Below are 25,548 nucleotides of genomic sequence, written 5' to 3'. Positions count from 1 at the left end.
GGTCTTAGGAAAAAGCTGGCTGGGTCAGGTTTTGAGCAGAAGACTTGGGCACAGCAAGCACGCCCTCACCTCAGGCCAGGCAGGTATGCTAATAGAGCCCCAAATCAGCTGGCTGACTGTGCTGCTTCAGACGGTGGGGGTTGTGTGGGCAATCCTGTTACTCAGTTACCAGACTGTTACTGCAATGGGATTTGAGACAAGAGCTGAGACAAGGCCTTGCTGTAGAGCCATTGTCTCAGTGGTACTGATGCTGAAGTGCCACGAATGCAAAGAGAAGAGTCAGGTGTCACCACCTACAACTTCAGGTGACAGGATTAGATTGGATCTGATCAGCTGTCCTTGTGAAGTTTTACTGTTAGGCCTAAATTGATCGTTTCTCGAGCGTGAGACGGAAGTTCTTTCAGGCATTTTTTGTGGCTTTTTTTGTGGGTGAGGCAGGCAGTTCTTCCCTGACTAGTACTGATACAGACTAATAAAGAGGTGGCAGTTTGCAAGGTATTGTTGTGGAAAGGGTTACACTTGGTAGGGAAATGTTCTAGGTCTGGAAAATGCAGTGCTCTTATATAATTCAGGGGATGTGACTTCAAGGAATTGCCTGGTTTTAATACATGGGTGTACTTCCATGCTTTCTGCTGTGCAAGTGAAATTTCAAATCAAGCACAAGGACTTGCACTCTCCTGGCTTTCTAAGTCCAGCCATACTTGCATGGAATTCCCATTGCCCTCTAGTGAGATGTCCTTTTAAAAAATAATTTAAAAATAAAGCTATATACAGTAAATGTTTCTTTGTTCTCTTCTGCTGCCTTTCTCACCTGATGCTTTAGGCAGTACAGTAACTGCTGAGATCTTCAGAATACAAGTTTTGGCTTAAACCATATGGCCGGTGGTTCTTTTTGCCCATTAGTATCAGGAAGGCAGTGAGAAGTGGCACAGCCACAGGGGATGGGGGAAGAAGGAATGGTGGATGCCAGCATCTAAAGAAATAATTTTTAATTATCATTTTAAATGGAAAGGTTTGCATTTGAAATAAAGGAGAATTTTGGGCCTTGGTTGGTATTTGACCAAGTGTATAGAATCACAGAATGGAAGGGACCTCTAGAGATGATGATCCAACCCCCTGCTAAAGCAAGTCTACCTCAATCAAGTCACACAGGAACACATCCAGGTGGGTTTTGAAACCAGAGGGACTCCACAACCTCCCTGGGCAGCCTGTGTCAGGGCTCCCTTACCCTTACAGTAAAGAAGTTTCTCCTCAAGTTCAAGTAGAACTTCCTGTGTTCCAGCTTGTGCCCATTACCCCTTGTAGGGCACTACAGAGAACAGACTAGCCCCTATCCATCCTTTCAACAGCTGCCCTTAAGATATTTTTAAGTGCTGATAGGTTCTGTCCCTCAGTGTTCTCTTCTCTAGACTGAACAGCCCCAGTTCCCACAGTCTTTCCTCGTAAGGAAGATGTTCCAGTGCCCCGATCACCTTGGTGGCCCTGCACTGGACTCTCCAGAAGTTGTCTGTCCCTCCTGAGCTGGGGAGCCCAGAACTGGACACAGTGCTCCTATGAGGGAGAGTACTGAGCACTCACCAGGGCAGAGTAGAGGGGGAGGAGAACTCTAAATGTAAAAACATCTCAAATACAGGCAATGCCATTTTTTTTCTCTTTTTGTGAAGGGTGGGAGAGCGTTGTTGGGAGTTTCTTTAGCTTTTGTTTTGCTGTTTGTGTATGGTTTGTTATTTTAAATTGGAAGCAAGCTTAGCGCTGGGCACAAGGAAACGCAGCTGACACTCATAACCTCAGCGGCAACGCTGCAGAGGTGGGGGATTTCTCCCAACGACTCCCCCTCCTCATTCTCGTGCTTCCATGAGAGCTGGCCGAGCCCTTCCCAGCCCACCCGCAGAACTCGGGTCGCGAGTAGCGTGACGCTCCGGCCGGGGGAGGGCCCTGCCGGGCCATCGCCTTCCCGCCCTTCCCGCCGCCGCCGGGGGGCGCTGCCCGGCCGCCGGTGAGGGGGCTGCGCGCAGGCGCCGGCGCGGGGCGGGAAAGGCGCGCGGGCGCTGGAGCCGGGCCGTGCGGCACCGGAGGTAGGAGTTGGGGGCGCGCCCGCCCCGCGCTGGCGGTCGGGGCCGGCGGCGCTCCGGGAGGGAGCCGTGCGCCCTGAGGGCGAACGGGCGATTGCGGTGCAAGAGGGAACTGGGGCTCCCTGAAGGCGGGCGGCCACGGGGCCGAGTGGCGAGGAGTTCTCCCCGGCTGCTCGTAGGGCTGTCGCCAGCCAACGCGTTGGTTTTCCTCTGGCTGATCCTCTCACGGCGTCGCGTATCGCCAGTCCCCGGCGGGCCAGGGTCGGTTTTCGGGGCCACCGGAGACAGACGGTGCTGTCCGTCCGGGAGGCGGCTGCGCGGCCGGGGGTACCTGTCGCCAGCGACGCCTCCAGCCTTGTTCCTGTCCCCGCAGGGCCTTCGCGCCTTTCCGGCGTTGCGGCTTCGCAGTGCTTTGCTGTCGGTACGGAAGTAGTTGTTGCCCCGAGGGGTAAAGGGATGGAGGGATGGGTGGGTGGCGTAGTGGTGGCGCGGCGCCGCACGGCCAAGGCTGGCCCCCGCCGGGAGCTGGGCGAAGGCAGAGCAGAGCTAGGTCAGCCGAGGCGGTGCCAGGGGGCTGAATGAGAAACTGCGGGGTTACTGTTTCCTCTGGTGCTACCCGGTGCTTCTGTCACAACGTTTAATTCTACCGAGAGACATGGCTTTGTTACCTCTCTCCCTAGCCATAGTAAATAACAGAATTTAGAAATCGTTTTCTTGCAGCATCCTGGTTTGTTTCTGTGAGTAGAATTGTTATAGCATCTGTCACTGGTGCTTCAAAATCTGTATTAACTTTGCTTGCTTCTAGTCACAAAAACAAAGAATTTATCTGTTATTTGCTGTTTTCTTTAGCAATCATGAAGGTCATCACTTGTGAAATTGTGTGGCATAATAAGGAGCCTGTTTACAGCTTAGACTTCCAACACGGTGCTGATGGGAAGATCAACCGTCTGGCTTCGGCAGGTGTGGACACCACTGTTCGTGTAAGTTTCACTTCAGTTTTGTAGCAGATGCAGAGCCCTGAAATGAAGTATGATATGAAACACCTAATCCAAGGTATTGGATTGTTGACTGGTACGTGACACTGGTAGTGGATGGTTTAGGGAAAGAATGTGAGATCATACAGCTTTATACAGGTTGACTAGTCCTTGTGCATATTGCCCTTGGGTTCTGCTGCTGAATGCTGAACTGTTATTTTTAGAAAATTACCTGCATTGGCTGTTTGGCGACATTCTAGAGTCGTAACTGCTAATTTACTAGCAGTTATTAGTAAAGGGGAACATCTACCTTCCATACAGAGAAGCTGTTAAATAAATTCATCCAGTTTATTTCTCTGCAAAGGAAGTTTTGCCTCACTTGGCCAGTAACTTACATGCAGATAAAAAGAACGTGGTTGACCCAGTGTATTCAATTTCCCAAAGTTTTCCAACTTGAATTTAGATAAGAAACATCTGCTTGATTTCCCAAAGGTGAGTCCTTTGAGCCTAGGCCTGTCAGTTAGCAAGAAACAAATGGTTTTAATTTATGTTCATCAAAGTTGAATTTTATGTGATGTATGTAGTCACTCAGCAGTATGAGGTCTTTCTGCAGGCCTTTTCACTCATCTTTAGATGCATCTCTCCTAAGTAAGTTTGTGCTGGTGCTAGCAAACTTCTTTATCAGTTGTTCATCCTTTTGAAAATCATTTGTGAAAATGTTGAATAGTACAAGTTCCAAAAGGTGTGGCTGTGGGATTCACCTTTGGGAAATCAGGCAGGTCTTTCCTATCTAAATTCTTAATACATATGAGGACTCTCCCAATCGTTCAGTGCTCTTTTGGTTTCTCTGAAAGCCTTGGCCCAAGTTGGAAAACTTTGGGAAATTGAGTACACTGGTTCAACCACGTTCTTTTTGTCTGCATGTAAGTTAGTGGTCAAGGGAGGCACAATTTACTTTGCAGAAAAATAAACGGGATGAATTTATTTGATGGCTTCTCTGTATAGAAGGTAGATGTAGTGGTCAGAGATTTTTCTGGGTCACCATTAGAGCAGTCCTGAAAAAACTGGCATATTTACCTCCCCTGCTTTTTGGAGATGAAGGTGTAGTGATTTACTCATCACTGCTGGGCTGTTTCTTTCACATTTGAGTCCCTGTAAGTTGCTGCAGTATCTGGGCATGGTGATTTCCTGTAAAAGACCCTTTTTTTGCTTGTTTGCTAAAATCTCAAATTGAGACACTTCCTCAAAATCATCCTGCAATAAAGAAAGGTTCCAACCTGAGACCTTCCTTATGCTCATTTGTAATGAGCTCCAGTGCAAGAACTGTAGGTTCTCTCATATGTGTGTGTCTGTCCGTTTATATGTCTTTGCAGAGTAACATTATACTTCAGTTATCTTTGGGCCTGCTCATATTCTGTCAGACTTCCATAATGTGTTTGAAGAAGAAATAAAATTCTAGTAGCCTTGGTCAAAATTTTTCCTTTTCTCACTGGCAAATTGATTCCTTACCTGATGGTGTGTGCATTTTGGGGATTTTGGCTGTGTGTGTGTATGTTACTGAGTATATATTTAAGTCATACATGTTTTAGAGCAAGAAAAATTTAAGTTGTTGTAGTGGTTTTGCATGGCCAGTTTTTGGTAGCAGGGGCCTAGAGGGGTGGCTTCTTTAAAACAAACAAGCTGCAAGAAGCCTCCCCTGTATCTGACTGAGTCAGTGCCAGTCAGCTCTAACATGGACCTGCTGCTGACCAAGGCCCAGACAATTAGTGAGGGAGGTGATGCCTCTGTGATTAATGTATTGGTAAAGGGGAAGAAGTTGCTGGGCAGGTGCAAAAGTGCGGCAACAGACAAGAGGGAAAATGTTAGAACATCTCCACAAACACGAAAGTTGGTGCAGAAAGAAGGGGAAGAGGTGCCAACACGCTGGAGGAGAGATTCCCCTGCTGCCATGGAGGCCATGATGGAGCAGAGTTACAGAGCTACACCTGTAGCCCCTGGAGGATCCCACGCCGGAGTGAGTGGATGTCCAAAGGAGGCTATGACCCTGTGGGAAGCTCATCCTGGAGCAAGTTCCTGGCAGGACCTGGGAATCTGTGGAGAAAGGAGCCCAGGCATGTTTTCTGTGAGGACTTGTGACCCCATGGGGGACCAATGCTGGAGCAGTCACTTTTCTGAAGGACTGTTTCCCCTGTGGATGAGACCCATATTGGGGCAGTTTGTGAAGAGTTGTGGCCTGTGGGAAGGACTCACATTGGAGAAATTTGTGGAAGACTATCTCCTGTGAGAGGGACCCCACACTGTAGCAGTGGGAAGTGTGAGGAGTCCTCCCCCTGAGAGAGTGCAGCAGCAAAGACCATCTGTGATGAACTGACCATAACCCCCATTCCCCGTCCCCCTGTGCTGCTGGAGGGGAGGAGGTAAAACCTTGGGGAGAAGGGAGGAGTGGGGGGAGGTTTTTTTAAGATTCGGTTTTTATAGAGTCACAGAATCGTTATAGTTGGAAAAGACCTTTAAGATTGTAAAGTCCAACCACTAACCTCACACTGCCAGGCCCATCACTAAGCTAAACTATATCCCTTATTTCTCATTTCCCTACTGTTTCGATGGTTCTTTAATAAATCAAATCCTTTTCTCCCCGGGTTCGGTCTGTTTTGCCTGTGGTGGTAGTTGCTGAGTGATCTCCCTGTCTTTATCTAAACTCAGGAGCCCTTTGTTACATTTCTGTCTCTCACTTCCAGTAGAGGAGAACTACTTGGTGGGCACCTGGCACCCAGCCAGGTCTAAACTGTTATTCAACATAAGATACCTCTGCTACTTCATCTGTTGGAAGACTATCGTATAAAGTGAGAAAACTAGCAGAAGTTAAGGAGGTTATTCAGACTGCCTTATTGTTTGGTATACTATTTTTAAGACCTGTTTATTGGGTTTTTGTTTTGTTTTTCTGAACTGAGCTGCATCCAAGAATAGGTTATTTGAAACACCTAATGGGATTTAGCCATCTGTTGCCTTAGTCCTGCAGTATAGAGACAAAACAGTGTTGCTGTTATAGTTGAGCCAGGACATAAGTACAGCAGCAGGAGTGGCATCATTATGCACTGCAAAATCGAGAACAAGTGGGATCAGGAACTCCTTAAGCCAGCATTACTGGAAAAGTATCTGTATCATGCAACTGTCTTAATGCTGTGGTTATGATCAGTGGGGAACCAGAATTATTTTTGTTCTTGCTCAAACCATGTTTGAAAACAGTAAATCTATTGAAATCGGGGGTATACTGCAAAACTGTTGAACTTGCTCAGACTTCTAATGAGAGCTAGTATGTTTTTATTCTCCTGTAGTAATCAGGGTTTTTTTTAAGACTTATCATTTGTGATTAATGGATTTTGAGTTAAGGATCAGTTGAGCAATCTGGATGTACATAAATCCATGGGCCCTGACAGGATGCACCCACGGGTACTGAAGGAGCTGGTGGAACTCATTGCTAAACCATTCTCCTTTATCTTCAGTAAGTCTGGAGAAAAGGAGAGGTGCCTGAGGACTGGAGGAAAGCAAATGTCACTGCAGTCACTGCAGAAGAGAAGCCAGGTAACTACAGACCAGTCAGCCTCACTTCCATCCCTGGAAAGGTGATGTAACACCTTATGCTGGGTGCTGTCTCCAGGCATTTAAAGGACAAGAGGGTCACTGCGAGCAGTCAGCATGGCTATACCAAGGGCAAGTCATGTGTGACCAACCTGATAGCCTTTTATGAAGCTGTAGCCGGGTGGACAGATGGTAGCAGTGCAGTGGAGGTGGTCTAGCTTGATTTCAGTAAATCATTTCACATTGTCTCCAACAGCATCCTCTCAGCGAAACTTAAGAAAGAGTGGGCTGGATGATCAGGTAGTGAGGTGGATTGTTAACCAGTTGTAAGGAAGAAGGCAGAGAGTTGTGATCAGTGGGGCAGGGTCTAGTTGGAGGCCTGTGTCTAGTGGAGTCCCTCAGGGGTCAGTGCTGCGACCAGTACTGTTCATTCCATTCATTAATGACCTTGATGAGGGAACAGAGGGCACTGTCAGTTTGCTGATGATACTAAACTGGGGGGAGTGTCTGACACAACAGAAGGCTGTGCTCCCATTCAACAGGACCTGGACAGGCTGGAGGGTTGGGCAGGGAGAAATCTAATGAATTTCAACAAGGGCAAGTGTAGAGTCTTGTGTCTGGGAAAGAATAACCCCATGTACCAGTACAGGCAGTAGTGTAGGTCCTGGTGACAGCAGGATGACCATGATCTAGCAGTGTGCCCTCGTGGCCAAGAAGGCCAATGGCATCCTGGGGTGTATTAGAAGGGCTATGGGCCGTAGGTCGAGAGGTTCTCCTCCTCCTCTACTCTGCCCTTGTGAGACCACATCTGGAATACTGTGTCCAGTTCTGGGCCCCTTAGTTCAAGAAGGACAGAGAGCTGTTGGAGAGAGTTCAGCACAGGGCCACCAAGATGAAGTGGAGCATCTCCCTTATGATGAAAGGCTGAGGGAGCTGCAGCTCTTTAGCTTGGAGGAGACTGAGGGGTGATCTGATTAGTGTTTACAAATACATAAAGGGCAATGTCATGGTTTTGCCCAGCCAGCAAAGAAGCATCATGACAGTCTCTTGCTCACTGCCCCAAATCCACCCCCACCCTTGCTAGGATGGTGGAGGCCCCAGAAAAATGAGAGGAAAAAAGATAACCAAGGTTGTGTACTGAGATGAGCAGGGAGGGCTTGCTGCCAATTATGGTTCCAGGCAAAACAGACTCCAGTACTTGGAGAGGAAAGTAGGAAAGTTGATTCTACTACCTACAAGAAACAGAATAGAACAAAAACCAAAAAGGGGGTAGGATGATTCAGAAAATTACAGCCAGCACTTTAAGATCTCCCTCACCCATCCCTCCTTTCTTCCCAGGCTCAGCTCACTGCTCCCGATATCTCTACCTCCTCCCACCTCAGTGGCTCAGGGGGCAGGGAATGGAAGATTCTCTCAGGGAACAGGAGTCTCACAGATGGGCTCTGCTGCTTCTCAGATGAGGATGACTTCTTGCCTTCTTCCCCTGCTCTGATATGGGGTCTCTCCCCTGGGACACAGTCCTTAACAGACTTCTTTGCCATGGGTTCTTCGCCACAGTTACAACTTCTATGAATATGGGGTCCATCACACAGGACACGGCCTCCTCTGGCCATAGTCACTGCCCCTGGCATGAGGTCTTTAACAAAGTGAGTCACTGCCCCTGATGCAGGGTGTTTAGCAAAGTGCAAACAAATCTCAGCTTCACTAGTCCTCTCCACAGGATGCAGGGAAGTCTCTGCTCCAGCACATGTTCTTCTCCCCTCACTGACCTTGGGGTCCACATGGTCACTTCTCTCTATCTCCCAACTCCTTGCACCACCACCAGTCAGAAAAGATGAAGGGGCAAAAGAAGGAGGAACAGGAGGAAGCCTCCTCTTCTGGCTTCTTAAAAAGTGATTGTGGAGGCATCTAATTGGCTCAGCCCCAGAAGTGGACCTGGCTCAGAACTGGGGGGAGTTTTGAACAACTTCTTACAGGAGCCATCTTTACAGCCCCTTCCCTACTACCAGAAATGGCTGTCATGTCAAACCATGACTCGTGGATGTTGGGAGGATGGAGCCAGGCTCTTTTCAATGATGTCCAATGACAGGACAAGGGACAGCGGGTACAAGTGGCAACACAAAAGGTTCCAAAGAAACATAAGGAAAAATTTCTTCACTGCTGAGGGTGGCAGAGCACTGGAACAGGCCACCCAAACGGGTTGTGGAGTCTCCTTCTCTGGAGATGTTCAAAACCCACCTGGGTGAGTTCCTGTGTGATGTACTCTACATGATCCTACACTTACAGGAGGGTTGGACTAGATCTTTTCAGTTCCTTTCCAACACTTAAGATTCTGTGATTTGTTAACAAGATATTGTAACTCTATACTATTGAATGTTTGTATTTGCGACCTTTGAAGCTAGAGATTCTCAGTGAATGGAGAATGGTGTTATATGGTTGGTTGGTTGTTTTTTTTTTTTTTAATTTACTGGAAATAGTAATGTATATGTCCTCAGACTGAAAAAAGCTGCAATATAATCACAGCTTGTGGTGGATTGGCTTTGGCTGGCCACCAAGTGCCCACCAAGCTACTCATCTCAATAGGACAGGGAGAAAATATGATGGAAAACATCATGGGTCAAGATAAGGACAGGGAGATCACTTGCTAATTACTGTTATGGGCAAAGCAGAGTCTGCTTAAGGAAATTAGTTTATTGCCAGTTAATAACAGAGTAGGATAGTGAGAAACGAGAAAACTAAAACCATCTTTCCTCCACCACTCCCTCCCTTCCAGGCTTAACTTCATTCATGACTCTTCTGCTTCCTTCCCTCTGAGAAATTCAGGGGACAGGGAGTGGGGACTGCAGTCAGTTTATGATGCATTGTCTCTGCTGCTCCTTCTTTCTCATGTTTTTCCACTGTTCCAGCGGGGAATCACTCCCACGGAAGACAGCCCTCCGTGTACTTCTCCAACATGGATCCTTTCCACAGGCTCCAGTTCTTGAACTACTCCAGTGTTAGTTGTTTGCATGGGATACAGTCCTTCACAATCAGACTGCTCCTGTGTGGGACCCCCAGAGGGTCCTGGTTTCTGCCAGAAAACCTGCTCCTGCATGGGCTTCTTTCCACAGCTCCTAACAGGATCCTATTCCAACGTGAGCTGTCCACAGAGTGCAGCTTCCTTCAGAGCACAATCACCTGCTCCACTGTGGACCTCCTTGGGCTGCAGGAGCTGACAGGGAATATGCTCCAGCACCTGGAGTACATCTTCCCCTCATTATTTGCTCACCTTGTTGTCTGCAGGGCTATTTCTCTTACATTTTTCTTACTCCTCTAACTCAGCTGCTGTGCAGTTTTTTTTTACCCTTTCTTAAATATGTTATCACAGAGGTACCACCAGTGTCACTGATTTGGCCAGAAGTGGGACAATCTTGGAGCTGTCTGGAACTGGCTCTGTCCAACATAGGGGTAGCTTCTGGTGTCTTCTCATAGAAGCTGTTGTTGAGGCCTCCTCCAGCTACCAAAACCTTGCCATGTAAACACAGTATGCAGCTGTAGCTCACAAAGGGAATAATTTTGGTGCAACTACAGCTTTAGGTCTGAAACTTTCAGATAATAAGTTCAGAATCACTTCCTAAGGAGTAAGTGGTGAATTGCTGAAGTGGTGTGTGTGTGTGTATATATATATATATGTATATATATGTATTACATTTTGTTCCTGAAAACCCCCAGTAATACTTTTGCAAATAGATATGGAAAGTGGAAAAAGGACCAGATGGAAAAGCAATCGTGGAGTTCTTGTCGAACCTCGCCCGACACACCAAAGCAGTAAACGTCGTGCGATTCTCTCCAAGCGGTGAGATCCTGGCATCTGGAGGAGATGGTGAGGGCTGCTTTTCCTCTGCCTTGTGCCAGATGGTTGTAGTGTTGAACTAAATGTTAGTGCTTCAACAAAACTGTGAGTGGGGAAGAAATAAGCTTAGTTTGATTTTTTTTTTTCCCCCTACAGATGCTGTTATTTTGTTGTGGAAACTGAATGATAGCAAAGAACTGGAACCATTAGTTTTTCAGGATGAAGATGAAGCTCAGCTCAACAAGGAGAACTGGACAGTCATCAAAACTTTAAGGTAGCCTTAAGATTTTATGAGTTTGTTTTCTGTCCAGTGCTTTGGATTCTCCAGCAGCTTTTATCATGTGGCAGCCTTCTGTTCAGTGTATGTAGAACTCAAAGCTGTCTGAAATTTCCTTGCTGTAATATTCATCCTTCTCTTGTATTTAACTGGGGTTTTTTTTGGATGGAGTGCCAACCGATGTCTACTGTTAAAGCAGAAGATTTAGCACCTGTGTAACATAACTGATGTGCTCTGAAATTGGTTCCTGAAATTCCTGGAACTGGTTCCAGCCACTTAAAGCTTAGCACAGAGATCTATAAAGTAAATGTGAAGTTTTACCTATTAGCTTTATAGTGGAAATTTTGATTTTTCTTGAAGGAAAAAGCGTCAGGAAGTAATGCATGGAATTTTGCCAGATGATAGCTGTGAGACTCGACCAGTCTGTTTCAACTCGTTAGTTGTAACAGTTGAAAATTTACTGTATTACACAGCTTTTGTTTCAAGTGTACAATGATTAATACAATATGACTGCTAAGAATATTAGCTGATAGTGGTGAAGGCATCAAGCTACCGCTAGCAGTTGAACTACAGCAGTGTTCTATTCTCACTCTCAGCTGAAGTCTGAAAGAAGTTAATAGTTCTGGACTCTGAAATGCATTTTGAATGAGCATTTGTGTAGTATCTGTGAAAAGTTTTGATGTCTCATTTGTTTGTATTGATAAAATCATTAAGAATTTACACCTGTTTACAAAAAATAAGTAACTCTGCTGTCCATAACTGGTAGATTCTCTGCAGCTGCTGGGGTTCATGTGAGAACAGTTTTGAAAGTGCTAGTAGGATTGCTTGAAGCACCAGCATAGTTCTTTAGGGACATTAGAATTAAAGCAAACAAACCTAAACCTCCTTACTTAAAACTCAGTGTTGCAAATATTTGTTGTTATCACACTGTACGATGTCTTCAAATGACAAGCAATTAAAATTGGTTTTGATGGACCCTTTCTAAGGTGGTTTGGAGTATCTTGCAATGTTTGTTGAACCAAGGCTAAATCAAACTTAATTCTCTGTGTTTCATGTAATTCTGCTGAGTATGCATGTTTGTTTACTGCTTTTATGAAGACCATAAATATGCAGGAAAGTTTTCTTGAGTAGTGATGCTTTCCAATTGCTTTGATGTAGTGTTTTGTTGTCTGTTTGTACAAATCCTAGAAATGTTCCTGATCTCTAGATACAAATTAATAAATGACTTCAAACAGGGAGTTTTCATTGTCTGTGGAAAAAGACCTGTTGAAAAGACAGACTTATTTTGAATAGAAGTAAGATATGCTTTTTTGTAATGTTTACGTCCTTCTGGAATATTCAAATTCTTTTAAAAACTTGAAATACCTGCTTTTTGTTTTACTTCAGTGATACTTTATTTGCCTCTGATATTGGGTGTTTTTTTTCCACCTCAAAATGCATAAGCCTCACGTTTACATGTAGCTGTTAATTTTAAAATTAATATTTGATTTCTTCTTTTCTGCCTTCTAGAGGGCACTTAGAAGATGTATATGATATTTGTTGGACCTCAGATGGAAATTACATGGTGTCTGCTTCAGTAGATAATACAGCTATAATGTGGGATGTCAATAAAGGTGAATGCTACGTTGCTCACTTGTGTCCGGTTCTGGTGGGATTGCCTCACTGTATTTACTGAAAGAGTTGAAAGCACGTTTTTTGTGCTTAATAGATTTCTAGAGTTGTCAGGAAGATAGCCCAGCATATAAAGATATCCTCAGGGTGGCCAAACTTACATTTAAGTAACTTCTTCAGCAGGGAGTATTCGGGAAATTCATGCAATTCCACGTACTCCTCAAACTCAGGCTTCACTAGGCAAAACAGTTCTGCTCACTCTCATCCCACTGCTGTGGGATTGCTTGTGTTCTGCATTAAAGGCTCATCTATAGAAGTTCTGGTAGTAACCAGCTACATTAGGTTACTTTACAATGGCTTACTGTTTTCTTATTAGCAGTGTAATCATTACTGTAAATTAATAGTGAAAATACTTAACTTTCTCTAAAATTAATATTTTATCTCACATTTATAATATATAGTGTCTTATTAAGAAAAATAAAGTAGAATCCAGGTTAATTTTTCAGTGCATATACACATGAAAATATGAATATTCAACTGCTGGTGTTTTTGGAGTTCTGGGTTTGGATGCTTATGGTCTCTCTTATCCAAACTGTCACATATACTCCTTTCCAGAACACTTTACCATAAATACATGAATGTTCAAGTAAAAGTGAGTGTTCTTAGAGTAAGCCATTGTGACCAAATGTCTCTTGCATCTCACACTGCTTGTAACAACTTCAAAGGGGGAGATACCTATTAGAATTATTACTAAAAAAACCCCAACTGAATGGCCTCTTAAGCTGATACGTATGTGTAATGTCTTCCCTTCTCACTGCTTTCAGTTAGCGTTCTATTAATGTCATGGAGGGTATTTATGTCTTCTAGGCAGAGACACAACTAGTAAGTTGGAAGTAAGAAGCTATTACTGGAAAATCTAGGCTCTGTGATTGAAGTTGTAGGCATATAAAAAGAAAGTTTCAAGGATAGCTTCTAGTGATAGCCAGGCTGAAAGGAAAAAAAAGGCTGGAATAAAATTAATAGTAAAAATCCATAGGGCTGTTCAGCACAAAGTGACCCTCACTGGCTTAAGTCCTTCAGATACAAAGTATTGGCAGCTTACAGCATGTCCTATAGAAATACCAGTCCACGTTTGTTCTTCCTTAGGCATCTGTTGTTGACCACTGTCAGAGACAGAACCCAGCACCAGAAAGGCTTTTGGTATTACAAAGCAAGGCTTCAGCTCTCTTTGTGTTATCTTTTTGAGGAGCTATTGTCTTTGGAACTTTTCAGCTTATGGTATTTCTTTGCAACAAAGCAACACCTAGCTAATAGGAAAAAACCTCCACCTGTCACTAGTATTTGAATTAGAGTACTTTGTGAGAATTATCTGTAACTATAGGTGGACCTGCTTTGGCAGGGGGGTTGGACTAGGTGATCTCTAAAGGTCCCTTCCAACCCCTACCATTCCATGATGATTCTATACCTCATCACAATGTTCTGGATTTGAGACGCTGAACTGTGGGAACATCAGTTTGGGTCAGAGAGCTCATTATTTTGAGAGAGCTTCATGACAATAAGCTGTGGAAGAATGTGAGTTAACACTTGCAAATTTTCTTCTGAAAGCTGCCCATATGCAAGTGTCAGTCAACATGTGTGTAGTGTAGGTTTTCTTTCAGTGCCTGTTCAGCAGAGTGGATGAGTTCATCCACTCCCCCAGCTGGAAGCTGTGTTTTAACACTGGAATTTCTGGCTTAGTATTCAGCCAAATTCACTTATTCTAGACTTGGCCTGAGAAGTTTTTTCCTAAATCAAAAAGGTTTTAAGTATATTTCAGAACAGGAGTATTTCATGTTTAATGCCTAAGCCAAGTTACTTATCTGAGTTAGTTTGTGGGGAACAAACCTTATGTCACAATTTACCATACTTGTAAATATTCTGAAAATAAGGCAGCTTTTTCTATTATTCTTATAAGGTACCATCAATTTAACAGTTTCTATGTTTAAAAGATGATTTCTCTTTTTTTTTTTTTCCTTATTTCTCCAAGTAAGAAATGTTTTCAAACATGTTTGAATTTAACATCTGAAAACTATTTGTAATTTCAGGACAGAAAGTTTCAATACTAAATGAACACAAGAGTTACGTCCAAGGAATAACTTGGGATCCTCTAGGCCAGTACATTGCAACTCTGAGTTGTGACAGGTGAGCTGTTGGTCTAAGTGTTTTGCCTTACCGTTCTTTTTTAGTTGAGGATGTATTAAAAGCAAGTGTATGGGATGAATGTGACTTTTATTTTCTCTTGAGATTGTTGTGTAAGAAGGCTGATATGAAAGTAAAACAATACTTTAATTAATCTTTTACTTGGGGTAAATAATTCCTGAAGCCTGAGTGTCCACCCTAAGCAGAAAATAAGCTTACATAAACTTTTCTTTAAGAAATTTTTTCTTCAAGAAATAGGTTTTTTATGGTATTGGTCATTAGACATACCAAATGCATCTTCAGAGAGTGCTGCGTACTCTGGTTGTTAATGACCTAATAAGTTAATCGTCATTATACAGAAAGATGTAAACGGGTTAAAATGCTTTTCCACTGATATCTTTCTTTTTCCCCTCTTGCTCCCACCATCCCCAACAATTCTGTAAGTGATGTCATTGGGAAAGCTAAACACACACTTCATAAACTTGGCCCTTGTCACAACTTTGAGTGAGCTTAAGCTGTTTAGGGCATGTGTGCTGCTCTGAAGGGGTTCACAGCTGGCTAATAAATGCGTGTCATCTGGCACCCACTGCAAAGAAAATTGCCATAATAGTGGTTTTGAGATAAGATTTGCAGTAGACTTGGAAAAATGGTAAGTTAATGGCAGCTCGGTTGTTATGAGCCTCTGTCTTCTGATAATTGGTTATGTGAGATCTGTGTGCTCTTATGAAAATGAGCATCAGTGAAACACAAGTAATAGAATGACGCACAAGTTTTTCTTGGACTAAAGTCATGAGGGGATGAACTAGTCTGAAGAGGGGAAATCTTCCCATCCCTTCAGGTTTCAGATACTTTTCTGCAAGTTAATAGCACCATCTGTCTCAGTGGAGCTCTAATAGGAAGGAGTGAAGCCAGTTGCCAGGAGTGGGCACTCCCCAGCCCGGAGTGGGGATGGCAGACCAGCTTAGCTGTGTGACACCCAGAGACAGTAGTTATACAATTATCTCAAGCTGTCTGCCATAGCCTCACCTTCTATTTTCCCAACTCTGTCCGGGATTACTTGTGGAGCTGTTTCAGCACATTAAATCAACAAAAAGCTATATTTTTGTGTTAGGCTGGTTTTCTGCCAGCCTAAAAAAGTAATATAACTCACTGAAGGTCAGAGCTGGCAGAAATGGGGGAGGGAGTGGTGGGATGAGCATTGAGTTTGCTTAGGCTACCTGCAGTTTTAATGAGGTGAAGTCAGGGGAGTTCCAACATTTGATACAGAGATATATTCCAGTTTTCCTTTATTCCAAAGGAAACTGAAACGTGGAGATGTAGCTAATTGTCTTTGAGGTGAGTTCTAACCCCACGGGAGCATATTGGCTACTACTGCACAGGTAGGAATGGCATGGGCATTCACTGTCCACCAATGCCCTCATTCCTTCACAAATGCATATGCTGGTACTTCAGAAACCGTATTGAGTTAAATAATTATCAGTGATTCAGTGGTTAGCCAATGAAAACATGTCTCCTCAGTGCTGTATCATGAACAAAGTTATGATTAATGTGTCGTTGGCACTTATACTTGTCAATCTTGACTGAGAAGAGAGGCCCTGTAGTGCTGTGCGGAATTTGGGTGAACGTAAGCTGTTCATAGCTAACTGTGCTCTCCACCACGTAGGGTCCTGCGGGTGTACAATACACAAACCAAGCGGGTAGCATTCAATGTTACCAAGATGCCATCCGGATCAGGAGTTGAAGGAGAGGTATATTTTTCTGTTACTAATGGTACTGGAGAACATGTTGGGTGCTATTTTATATGAGTTCTTCTGTTCTATGAAATCAAAGGGGCAAATATCTTCCATTCAAGTAATCTGCATGTCAGGCATTTTTGTCTGTGTCTCACCTTTGCATTTCACAAGTGGTTTATTCAGACATTACAGAAATTACTTAAGAAAGAACACTGCCTGCTGCTATTGATCCCTTGCAAGTTCACCTTTGTGTCTTTGTAAAAATGGTGGCGAAAAAATAGTATGCATAGTGAATTCTTCATAGGAAGAACTTCAAACATGTCTGTCAGTAGCTGTATGTTTTTAAAGGTTATGATGCAGCAATAGTGTTCTTAAGTCAGCAGCCTGAAGTTTTCAAAAAGGTGGTCTGATTTTCAGGAAAAATAGGAATTAGGGAATATTTAGGAAATTCTCTTTAACCTAAGAAGGAAAACAAAGAGCTTTTTTTCTCCCAAGCTGTTCTAAGTGATAGTAAAATAACACCTCCAAGATGACTATAACCTTTTTATTTCCTTCTATTTAATTTATTTTCTTGTGAAAACATTTGTAAGACTTTTATGGAGGCTGAAGAAAAGGCTTGAGAGAGGGAGTTTTGCCGTTGTAGAAGTTCTCTTTAAACCTCTAACACTAGAAAATTGCATGTCTAAGGAACAGGTTTTTATGTTGACTGTTAAATAATGTTGTTCTCCAGGTTATTACTATTTTTTGATTACTGGTCTAATGTGACTGTGCTTGGAGTGTTTTGATTAGTAGCTGAAGAAGGATCAAGGACTGTTTTTCTTAGCTGTGAAGAATTTATGGCACAGGGGAAAATGGGTTTAAAGGAGCTGTGGTTTTTAAAACGTGCATCTTTTAAAATAAAAGTTCCATCAAGTTGGATTGCCCAACTGGATGTTTTTTTCCCACTTGAATTCCATCTGACACGTTTGTGGCATTTTACACAGCGATATTTTCAATATTCCAGGCCAGGAGCTATCGAATGTTTCACGATGACAGCATGAAGTCGTTTTTCCGCAGGCTCAGTTTTACTCCTGATGGCTCCTATTTGCTCACTCCCGGTATGTGAGAATGTACACTCACAGTGTCTCTATTATGCTGTAGTGTGAATGTGCATCAGGATTGGTTTCCAACTGCTCAGGGATGCTTGTTTATCTGAGTGATGCTGTTGCTTATTCTTCCAGTTGAAGAAAATATAGGGACTCTACAGTATTCTTCTGTTGGCGGTTCAGAACATCAGCTTTCTCCCATGATAAAGATTATTCTGAACTGAAACATGTAAATTGCTGGAACACAGCTCTGTTAAAATAGAAGAAGAATGAGTGGTTTCTTTTGACTGGTCTCTCTTTCTTTGTAGCCTTTAAGAACATTCTGCAGTCATAATAAAAATATCATTGCAAGGAGGGGATCAGTTTGCCCTGAATAAGCACTGCTTTTATGGATGTCTGGCAACATCAAAAAGAAGCTTTAAGGGGGAAGTACATAAGGGAAACAAAAACAGCGCTAAATAAATATTTGGGATGCCTTTTTAAGTTGTGTTCAGGTTGCACAGCTCTTGCCCAACTGACAAGCCCAATTCCTGAGAAGCAGAGTGTTTATGGACATAAAGTGTGTACTCAGTACCTTTTTGAGTTGATGAGTAATGTTTTAACCTTTATTTTTGCAGCTGGCTGTGTTGAATCAGGAGAAAATGTAACAAACACCACCTATGTTTTCTCCAGAAACAATCTTAAAAGGTAGAGTTTAATCAGATCAAGCTATCTTTTTATTTAGGAAAAAACAACAACAAAAAAGAATTTTATTCTGTTCTGCTCTTTTCTGAAATACTGATTCTTTATAAAAGGCCTGTGGGTCACCTGCCATGTCCTGGAAAGGCCACTCTTGCTGTTCGCTGCTGCCCAGTCTACTTTGAGTTGAGACAAGCACTTAATAAAGGTACTGTAAATCATTCAGGAAGTATGATTTTATAGCACATAGTGTGAAAAGGCCAACATGGCTATTTACTGTTTCGTGCCCCAGCCTTTTAACATTCCGTTAAGATAGCATCCACACCTTAGAAGCTGTTTCCTGATTCTGAGACCGTGAATTGACCTCAAGTACCTTGTGAGTAACTTTTGATATAGTGAATAAGTGTTCTTACTTGGTTTCTTAGGCTACAGAAATAGAGTTTAATATTTTTCTTTAACTTTTAACCATTTTGTTTGAGTAAAAGTAAATAACTTGGTTTAGCACTAAAGGAGCGACACAGTGAAATATTTTCTGTTAGTCTCAACTACCCACATCACAGAAGCACCAGAGAGTTGGTGTAGTTTGCAACAACCATTGATGTTTATTCAAGGAAGCCAAACCTGAAGCAGTGCTGGTGTTAGTGGTCAGAACAAGAGTTCTGAGGTGGGCAAAGTATTGTGTGAAGTTGCATGGGATCTTACCTGGAGATTGAAATCCAGCTTTATCGTAAGCCCGGTGAGTCTAGGTGTGTTTATGTTTTTACGAGACTAGTCTTACTCTGGTGAAAGGTAGAGCTTTGCTCCTCTCTTTAGAAAGTCAATTTGTAGTATTCCTTTACTTAAGGTTTAGAGACTTCCTCATCATCTTTAGATCCATTGTAGTGGTGCATTGCAAAGTAAGGAAATGTCTGCTGTTGGTCTCTGTAGCTCCTCCAAACAGAGTGGTTAGTTTCTGCAACATGCACCTAGAAAAGTAAAAAGCTATCATAATCACACATCGATAGATTTCCAGTACCTTACATTGTATTTACATTTATGACCTGTCTGTTTTAGTGAGTAGCTTCCACAGTCGCTGAAGAACTGAACAGGGAGCTCTGTTTACTAGGAGTTTCTGAAAGCAGCTAGCTAGCACTTAGCTTCCAGTGGAAGATGGAATAATCTGGCCTCACAAAGAAGTAATGTTACAATGAAAAGTCTAGCTCTGAGCTGAATGGAAGACAAATAGAACTAAATCCATCGTTTTGACCAAGTCATACAAAATATAAGGCAGTGGTGTAAATCTGTCGTGACCCTGGTTTACACTGTATCCTGAGGTGTGTTTGTTAGGATTTTAATACTAAAGTTCATATAAATATGCTGAAAAATGTAATCTGGAAAATAAAGGGCAAACTTTGCCAAAGAAAAAAATAGCAATCCAGATGGACCAGACTTCTGCCAGCTTCTCTCTCTTCAGTTAAAAGAGTAGAGGGCCAGCTTCAAGCAACAGAAATGTTAGTGTTCAATGTTAAACTTTTATAGAAGTGCTGTGTTCTCAGCCATTATCTTGATAATGGTTAATCATGAAATCCATATTTAGATTAACAACTAAGCTAGTGCAGTTACTACCTTAGAGTAAACGCAGAGAGAGTTCTCAATATGTTCATTCCTTTGCATTCTAGATGAAATCAGTCAGAAATCGCCTCCTGCTCTATTTAATCTGCCCTACCGATTGGTGTTTGCTGTTGCTGCAGAAGATTCTGTGCTTTTTTATGATACTGAACAGTCCTTCCCCTTTGGTTATGTTTCTAATATACATTATCACACCCTGAGTGACATTTCATGGTAGGTAATTGTTATGTTCTTAAAAATTCCTGTGATGGGGGAAATATCCTTTTTACATGTTGAAGTTCTGCACAACTTTTGTCTTGTTTTGCGTTTTGACACACGTGATCGCTGTCACTACAGTGTCTGAACAGCAGTCCACCTCTCTTTTTATCTGGTAAACTGGAGAGTTATGGTTCTTCTATCAGTAGGGAAACACAGTGCAAGCACCCTCAGGACAACTGGATTGAAATGTACTAGGAAGTGTACTAGCTCACGTACTAAGTGCCTGTGAAAACTAGTTATTGTTCAAACAGTGTAACTGGTAATAATAAAGTTATTTGAAGGTTTTGGAAGTCATCTCTCTGAGCTCAGGTGTCTGTATACTGGCCAAATTCGGCTTTATCTGCACAATTCTACTCAATGATTCTTCGTGTATGAGATGAAGTAATTTATCTAATTTGATGTGCGGAGTCAGAACTGAAGCTGAAAACTGAACCCAAGTTTTGCAATCAGAACACAGCCTGTTGCTGACCAAGGCTGCTTCTCTTGGGCTTTTCTAGCCAGTATAGCTGAGCTGAAGTATACTGTCTGCATGGAGACCTCTTTTAAGAAGTTATAATTGATGCGCAGGTCCCATGAAAACCATTGTTTGTATGTGTCAGGAGGAGGGGAATGGAAGAGAATAGAAGATGAAGTGTGTCCCTTTTTTCTGTGGTATCTAGCAACAGGACAAGGGGTGATGGAATGAAGCTGGAACACAAGAAGTTCCATTTAAACATAAGAAAAGACTATTTTACTATGAGGGTGAAGGAGTTCTGGCACAGGCTGGCCAGGGAGGGTCTTCAAGACCCGCCTGGACACGTTCCTATGTGACCTGATCTAGGTGGACCTGCTTCTCCAGGGGGGTTGGACTAGATGATCTCTAAAGGTCCCTTCCAACCTCTACCATTCTATGATTCTGTGAAGTGTTTTTAATCAGTGATAGATTGACGTGGTGAAGTGAGCGCCAAGAGCCCATTCAGGTAAGCACCGTGGTGATTCTGAGCATTGCCTCTACTTAGCACAAGGTGCATAGCCAAAGAGCTTGAACTGCTCAGAGGAGAGTTCAGCAATAGCTCATAAACTGTGGTTGAAGATAGGTGCATCTGCAAGTGAACCTTATTTTGTGCCAGCTCAAATGCACCTAGATGTGGGCAGCAGTATATTATAGGTGATCACAGATGATCATCACTAGAGAGGTGAAATCAGGTGCGAAAGCCAGAATTGAAGATCGTTTGTTCATTTGACTTGGATGTCTTTCACATGACTGCAGTTTGATTTAAATGCACACATGTAGTTGGGGGAGAGAGGAGAAGACCAATACAGTGTGTAGTATAGATGTGGGGATGGATGGGGTTGAAGAAAAGTTCTGACCTCTACTCTTAATGGCAAAAAAAAAAATTCCCCGTAGGTCCAGTGATGGAGCCTTTCTTGCTATTTCTTCCACGGATGGATACTGTTCATTTGTTACCTTTGAGAAGGATGAGCTAGGAATACCACTGAAGGAGAAACCACAGATAAATGTGAGGACTTCTGGTGCAACAGAGAAGAAAGTCAAAAAGAGTCAGTCACTCAAAGTAATTTCCCCAGGCTCTAGGCTGACAGAGGGGACTCCTCCCAGCAAGGTCACCGATCCCAGCACTCCCACCCTCCAGCCTCGAACGCCCACCGCTGCCGGTAAGGACTTGCCTTCCACACCTGTTGGCATAAAAAACGTTCCAGTCTCATCCTCAGACGAGAGGAAAATCAGCCATCCGGCCAGCCAGAGCACTAAAGCAAACCAGCCCAGGAGGATTACTCTCAACACTTTACAAGCTTGGAGCAAGACGCCAAGGTGAGATTTATATTGCCGTTTCCAGTCATAAATGCGAAGGCCAAGACAAGCTGTGCTTGTGTGCTGCGTTTCAAGGTTCAGACGTAAATTCCCAGCCCTGTGTCTTGGTGGCAGCTGTCTTGACACGGAACTTTTTGTTCCAGTTGTACTGCAACTGAAAGGTCAAAATGTCTCCTGACTTCTAAATGTAAAGCTTTTGTATTTGTGTCTGAGGTGTGAGGCAGTAGCAAAGTTAACCAAGCCATTAACGCCTTGTCCAGATGGCAGCAACACTTGTCTGTCTTCAGGTCCTGTTTTCTGAATGAAGATGGTACCCGAAGCCTTCAGCTGACAAGAACTACCTAGAGGAAAAAGAGTACAAGGCTAGACAGACCCTCAGTGTGCACAGTCATACCTGTGGAACTTCATGCATTGATGGAGATTATTTCCTGAGGTGAAGATCTAGGTTTTTAGAAATTGCTTGTAATCCATGTGTTGATTGACAAACAGCCTGTCATAAAAGATCCTGAGCTGGCGTGCAATAGTAAGGAGACAACCATGCTGTTAGAGATCTAGACCTTGTCAGGAAAACAAGGCTATTTTAGAACTAAAGGAGACTGAAAACATTACTGTGAGAAGTTATAGCATTAGCGAGTGGCTAATGTGAGTGGTGAAAGAGAAAGCAGGATAGTGGATTTCATCAACAACTGCAATGGCTTTTTACACACCAGTGTTCATCTGTGTTGGAACTAACGAGTCAAAGGGTTGTACGTAGCTGAATGTAACTTTTACTTAGAGGGTGGGTGGCTGATGGGGCTAATTAATCTTTTTATTTTTTAGAAACTATATTCAGTCATGTCAACTGGTTATGCCACGACTGTCATCTTGTGGTAGTGTGCATGATGCTACTTGTAAGACTTGTGATTTTTTTACGGTTCAATCCTCTGCCAATTTTGTGCTTAATTTTTAAGTGCCATCCAGAAAGATTTACTGGAAGAAAATAGATTTACAGTAGTCATTAGTGGACCTCAGATTTTTATTAATTAAGTGTTAATATGGACGTGGCTAGGCAATAGTAAGCACAACCAGTCTTAATTTTAAAATAATCGACCAAGATACTGTGCTCTGAAGGTGAGTATCAGGCATTGTGCCACTTAAAAATAGGCAAAAGTACTTTCTAGTGGAAAAGGTCACTAGTGGTAATGAAAGTACTTCTAAAAATGCTGTATTCAATGTATAACAAGAGGAAAAAATGCACAATACAATATATTTAAGCTACATTTAAATGTAACTACTTCTGCCTGAAGTAACTGTTTCTGCTTTTTTAAAGGAGAGTAAACTTAATTCCACTGAAGCCAGATAGGCCAACTCCCGCATATGCAGATACAGTTTCTATACCTCATTCCTCAGAACAGGAACACGGTAAGCTTTTGTGACTGTTAACATCGGCAAAGTCTTTTGCCAGTTCTTTCTGTTATAGACTTCTGTTACAAGCTGCAAGCTTATAATACAAGCACAGTCAAGCACAAGCCTAAGCCTAGTGGCAGATGTTAAAGCTTTTTCCTTGTCTTGATGTGTTTGAAACGTGCTTTTAACGATACAAAGTGTGTTCTCACCGTGCTTGCTCTTGGATAGCTGATTCTGTGACAACATACCACTGCAGGTTTGTAATGGGTGCATTAGCTGACACTGAAACCAAGTAAATTGACTTGGATGTTATATTCTCACAAGTCCTACAGGTGGCTTTTAAAGACTTGATGTACTTTCAGCTCAGTATTGTTTCAGGTGCTCGACTCTCTTAAACTGTGGTTGGGGTTATTTTGGGAGCATTGAATTGTTTGTGAATTCATCAAACCAACTTACTTTCTTAATATGGATTTACTTAGCTTAAAAGATGTTTCCTGTCTGCCTGTTTCAGAGAAGCCATTACCATCTGATGACAGTCTTCAAAATCCACCAACACCAAAACGTCCTAGAATTGAGGAAATATCTCTTCCTACATCTGTGGAAGACCAAATCAGCTGTGATTCAAACAAATAAAGGCTAAGCTTTTAGTAGACTCTTCACAGTCTGAAGGTGATGCAGCCACGTCTGTGGGTGTGTTTCTTTTACAAATGTTGATTCCTCAACTCTTGATTAAAGCACCGTATGTATATTTGACGTAGTGCTGTGAAGAAAGAACCTGTCAGTAGAAGACACAGGTTTTAGGAATGTAGCTTTGCAGAAGAGGAACTGGTTGGGAAGTGACTTCTAAGTATGTTTCTACTTCTTAAGGGTAGATAGCGTTCTTCAGGAAATGCCACAGCTGAAGGAAATGGAGGAAATCTGGGTATTGAAAAGCCATACAGGAACCTAAGAGTCTTCATCAGATTCCTTAAGTTGATGTTCATAAAATATAATGTCTTCCAGTAACCTGTCTGGCAAAGGAATTGAATTTCTAAGGACTTAAATGCATTGATAAGGATTTGATGTGGTTTAAGACCCACAAAAACCCCCTCAAAACCGAAGCAGTTTCACTCAAGCATCTTGGCTTATCTATGCAAAGTAATTAATGCTTTCTGCGAAGTGTGGAGTGGAAGCTGATAGTCAGATGTTCTCAATGCAGCATCATACAGTATGACTGGTGTGCCTGAAACATAAATCAGATTTTTAACTTCAAGAAAGAAGAAAGCAACTGGAAGAAAACCTCTGAAGATTTGATATAAACAATCTGCAAAGAAAAGTCTTAATTACTTATTTTCTGTAATTAAGAAGAAAATGCAGACACGAGATTCTCCTGGGGTGGCAGGATTTGAGTGTATACATTAAAAGTTTCCTCCTTTTTTTGAAAGCCTTAACTCTCATAGCCAATAAAATATAAATCCAGTGTATGTTAAGCTTCTAAAAATTGTTTCCTTTTTAGCATTTAATACTTGCATTAAGCATTTAGCATTTAATAATTGAAGTAGGACCTGCAGATTGAAAACAGTGAGACCAAAACACTTGAAAAAGGTCACTGCACTGGATTTAGTGTGGCACGCAGACTCAGCCTCCGTGAGTAGAACGCTCAGCCGCACTCTTCTGAGCTTATCCACTTAATTTGCTTTAACATCATGGATCTGATTTTTAAAAGCAAGATAGCTTTTCAAATATGAATAATCATTCTAGCTGTTGATAGGTGTTCTGTCATTTCAAGTTCCATAACATACAAGAAGGGAAAGCTGGGATTCAGATTGAAACTTGTTGACTTTCATTCTTCCTTGGATGTGATTGTTTTTCAAAGTGTGTAATGTACTAGGTATTTGTTTTCTGTCAGTTTCTAAGAAAGCAGATGAATACATTAGAAAAGCTGAAAACCAAGTGTTTCCAAAGTGATTCATAAAACTTTCTCAGAGAGGAACTATTACCAAATACCTACTTCAGCGTTTCAGCTAAACGGAATACATTGCCTACAATTAAATTTCATCAGAAATTAATAAGCAAAGAGTTATAGGAATCTAATGGTATCTTTGCATTCAACTGCTGTGATGAGGACAGAACTTCATTAGAATTGCCCGAACCTGGGTTTTCTTCTAGTGAGTAACACTAAAGACTTGATTACCAAGCAAAGCCACCTCTAAAACTACTTTTCCCCCAGAAGTTTATGGAGATACCTAAAGTTTGTAGAGATAGCTGGATCGATAGCTGAAGCAGATGTCTTCTGCAATTTGAGCTGTAAGAATATTGGGGATTCATCTTTCCATCATGTGACAGTGACCCAGTACAGTACTGCAGTGTTTTGTTTTGTGCATTGCAAAGGATCCTTTGAATTCAGACTTACATGACTAAATACTTGTTGCAAAGCTATCCCAGTAGGTATTTTTAGATCCCTTTTTTGTTTGTTTTGGGTTAGTGG

General features: G+C 42.4%; 1 protein-coding gene across 4 annotated transcripts; it reads left to right on the top strand.

Annotated features, from left to right (window-relative positions):
- The first annotated feature begins 16 nt into the window (after positions 1–16).
- On the top strand, positions 17–24,947 carry CHAF1B (chromatin assembly factor 1 subunit B). 4 transcript variants are annotated; one of them, XM_061988639.1, is made up of 14 exons: positions 17–83; positions 2,922–3,052; positions 10,355–10,487; positions 10,614–10,731; positions 12,244–12,347; positions 14,430–14,526; positions 16,187–16,271; positions 17,260–17,353; positions 17,959–18,028; positions 18,136–18,227; positions 19,678–19,840; positions 21,273–21,695; positions 23,005–23,096; positions 23,593–24,947. In XM_061988639.1, the coding sequence occupies exons 2-14, from the start codon at positions 2,927–2,929 to the stop codon at positions 23,712–23,714; spliced, it is 1,719 nt and encodes a 572-aa protein (XP_061844623.1). In that variant the 5' UTR covers positions 17–83; positions 2,922–2,926; the 3' UTR covers positions 23,715–24,947. The 4 variants fall into 4 exon arrangements, 3 of the variants coding, with proteins under 3 accessions (XP_061844623.1, XP_061844624.1, XP_061844622.1); XR_009818043.1 differs by lacking the exons at positions 17–83; positions 23,593–24,947 and adding exons at positions 2,031–2,075; positions 21,983–22,128 and having other exon boundaries at positions 23,005–23,057; XM_061988640.1 differs by lacking the exon at positions 17–83 and adding an exon at positions 2,031–2,075 and having other exon boundaries at positions 10,355–10,460.
- The last annotated feature ends 601 nt before the right edge of the window (positions 24,948–25,548 follow it).

This window comes from Colius striatus, chromosome 1 (genome assembly GCF_028858725.1).
Source record: "Colius striatus isolate bColStr4 chromosome 1, bColStr4.1.hap1, whole genome shotgun sequence".
Classification (NCBI taxonomy): Eukaryota; Metazoa; Chordata; class Aves; order Coliiformes; family Coliidae; genus Colius; species Colius striatus.
The sequence above is the reverse complement of the archived record's forward strand: the minus strand, read 5'-3'. Positions and strand labels throughout refer to the sequence as shown.

Excerpts from the sequence above, each read along its gene's own strand:
- CHAF1B (XM_061988639.1), top strand. The coding sequence starts at position 2,927 with ATGAAGGTCATCACTTGTGAAATTGTGTGGCATAATAAGGAGCCTGTT. Across the intron at positions 17,354-17,958 it reads CTCCTATTTGCTCACTCCCG|CTGGCTGTGTTGAATCAGGA; the intron begins GTATGTGAGAAT and ends TTATTTTTGCAG. Across the intron at positions 21,696-23,004 it reads GCTTGGAGCAAGACGCCAAG|GAGAGTAAACTTAATTCCAC; the intron begins GTGAGATTTATA and ends GCTTTTTTAAAG.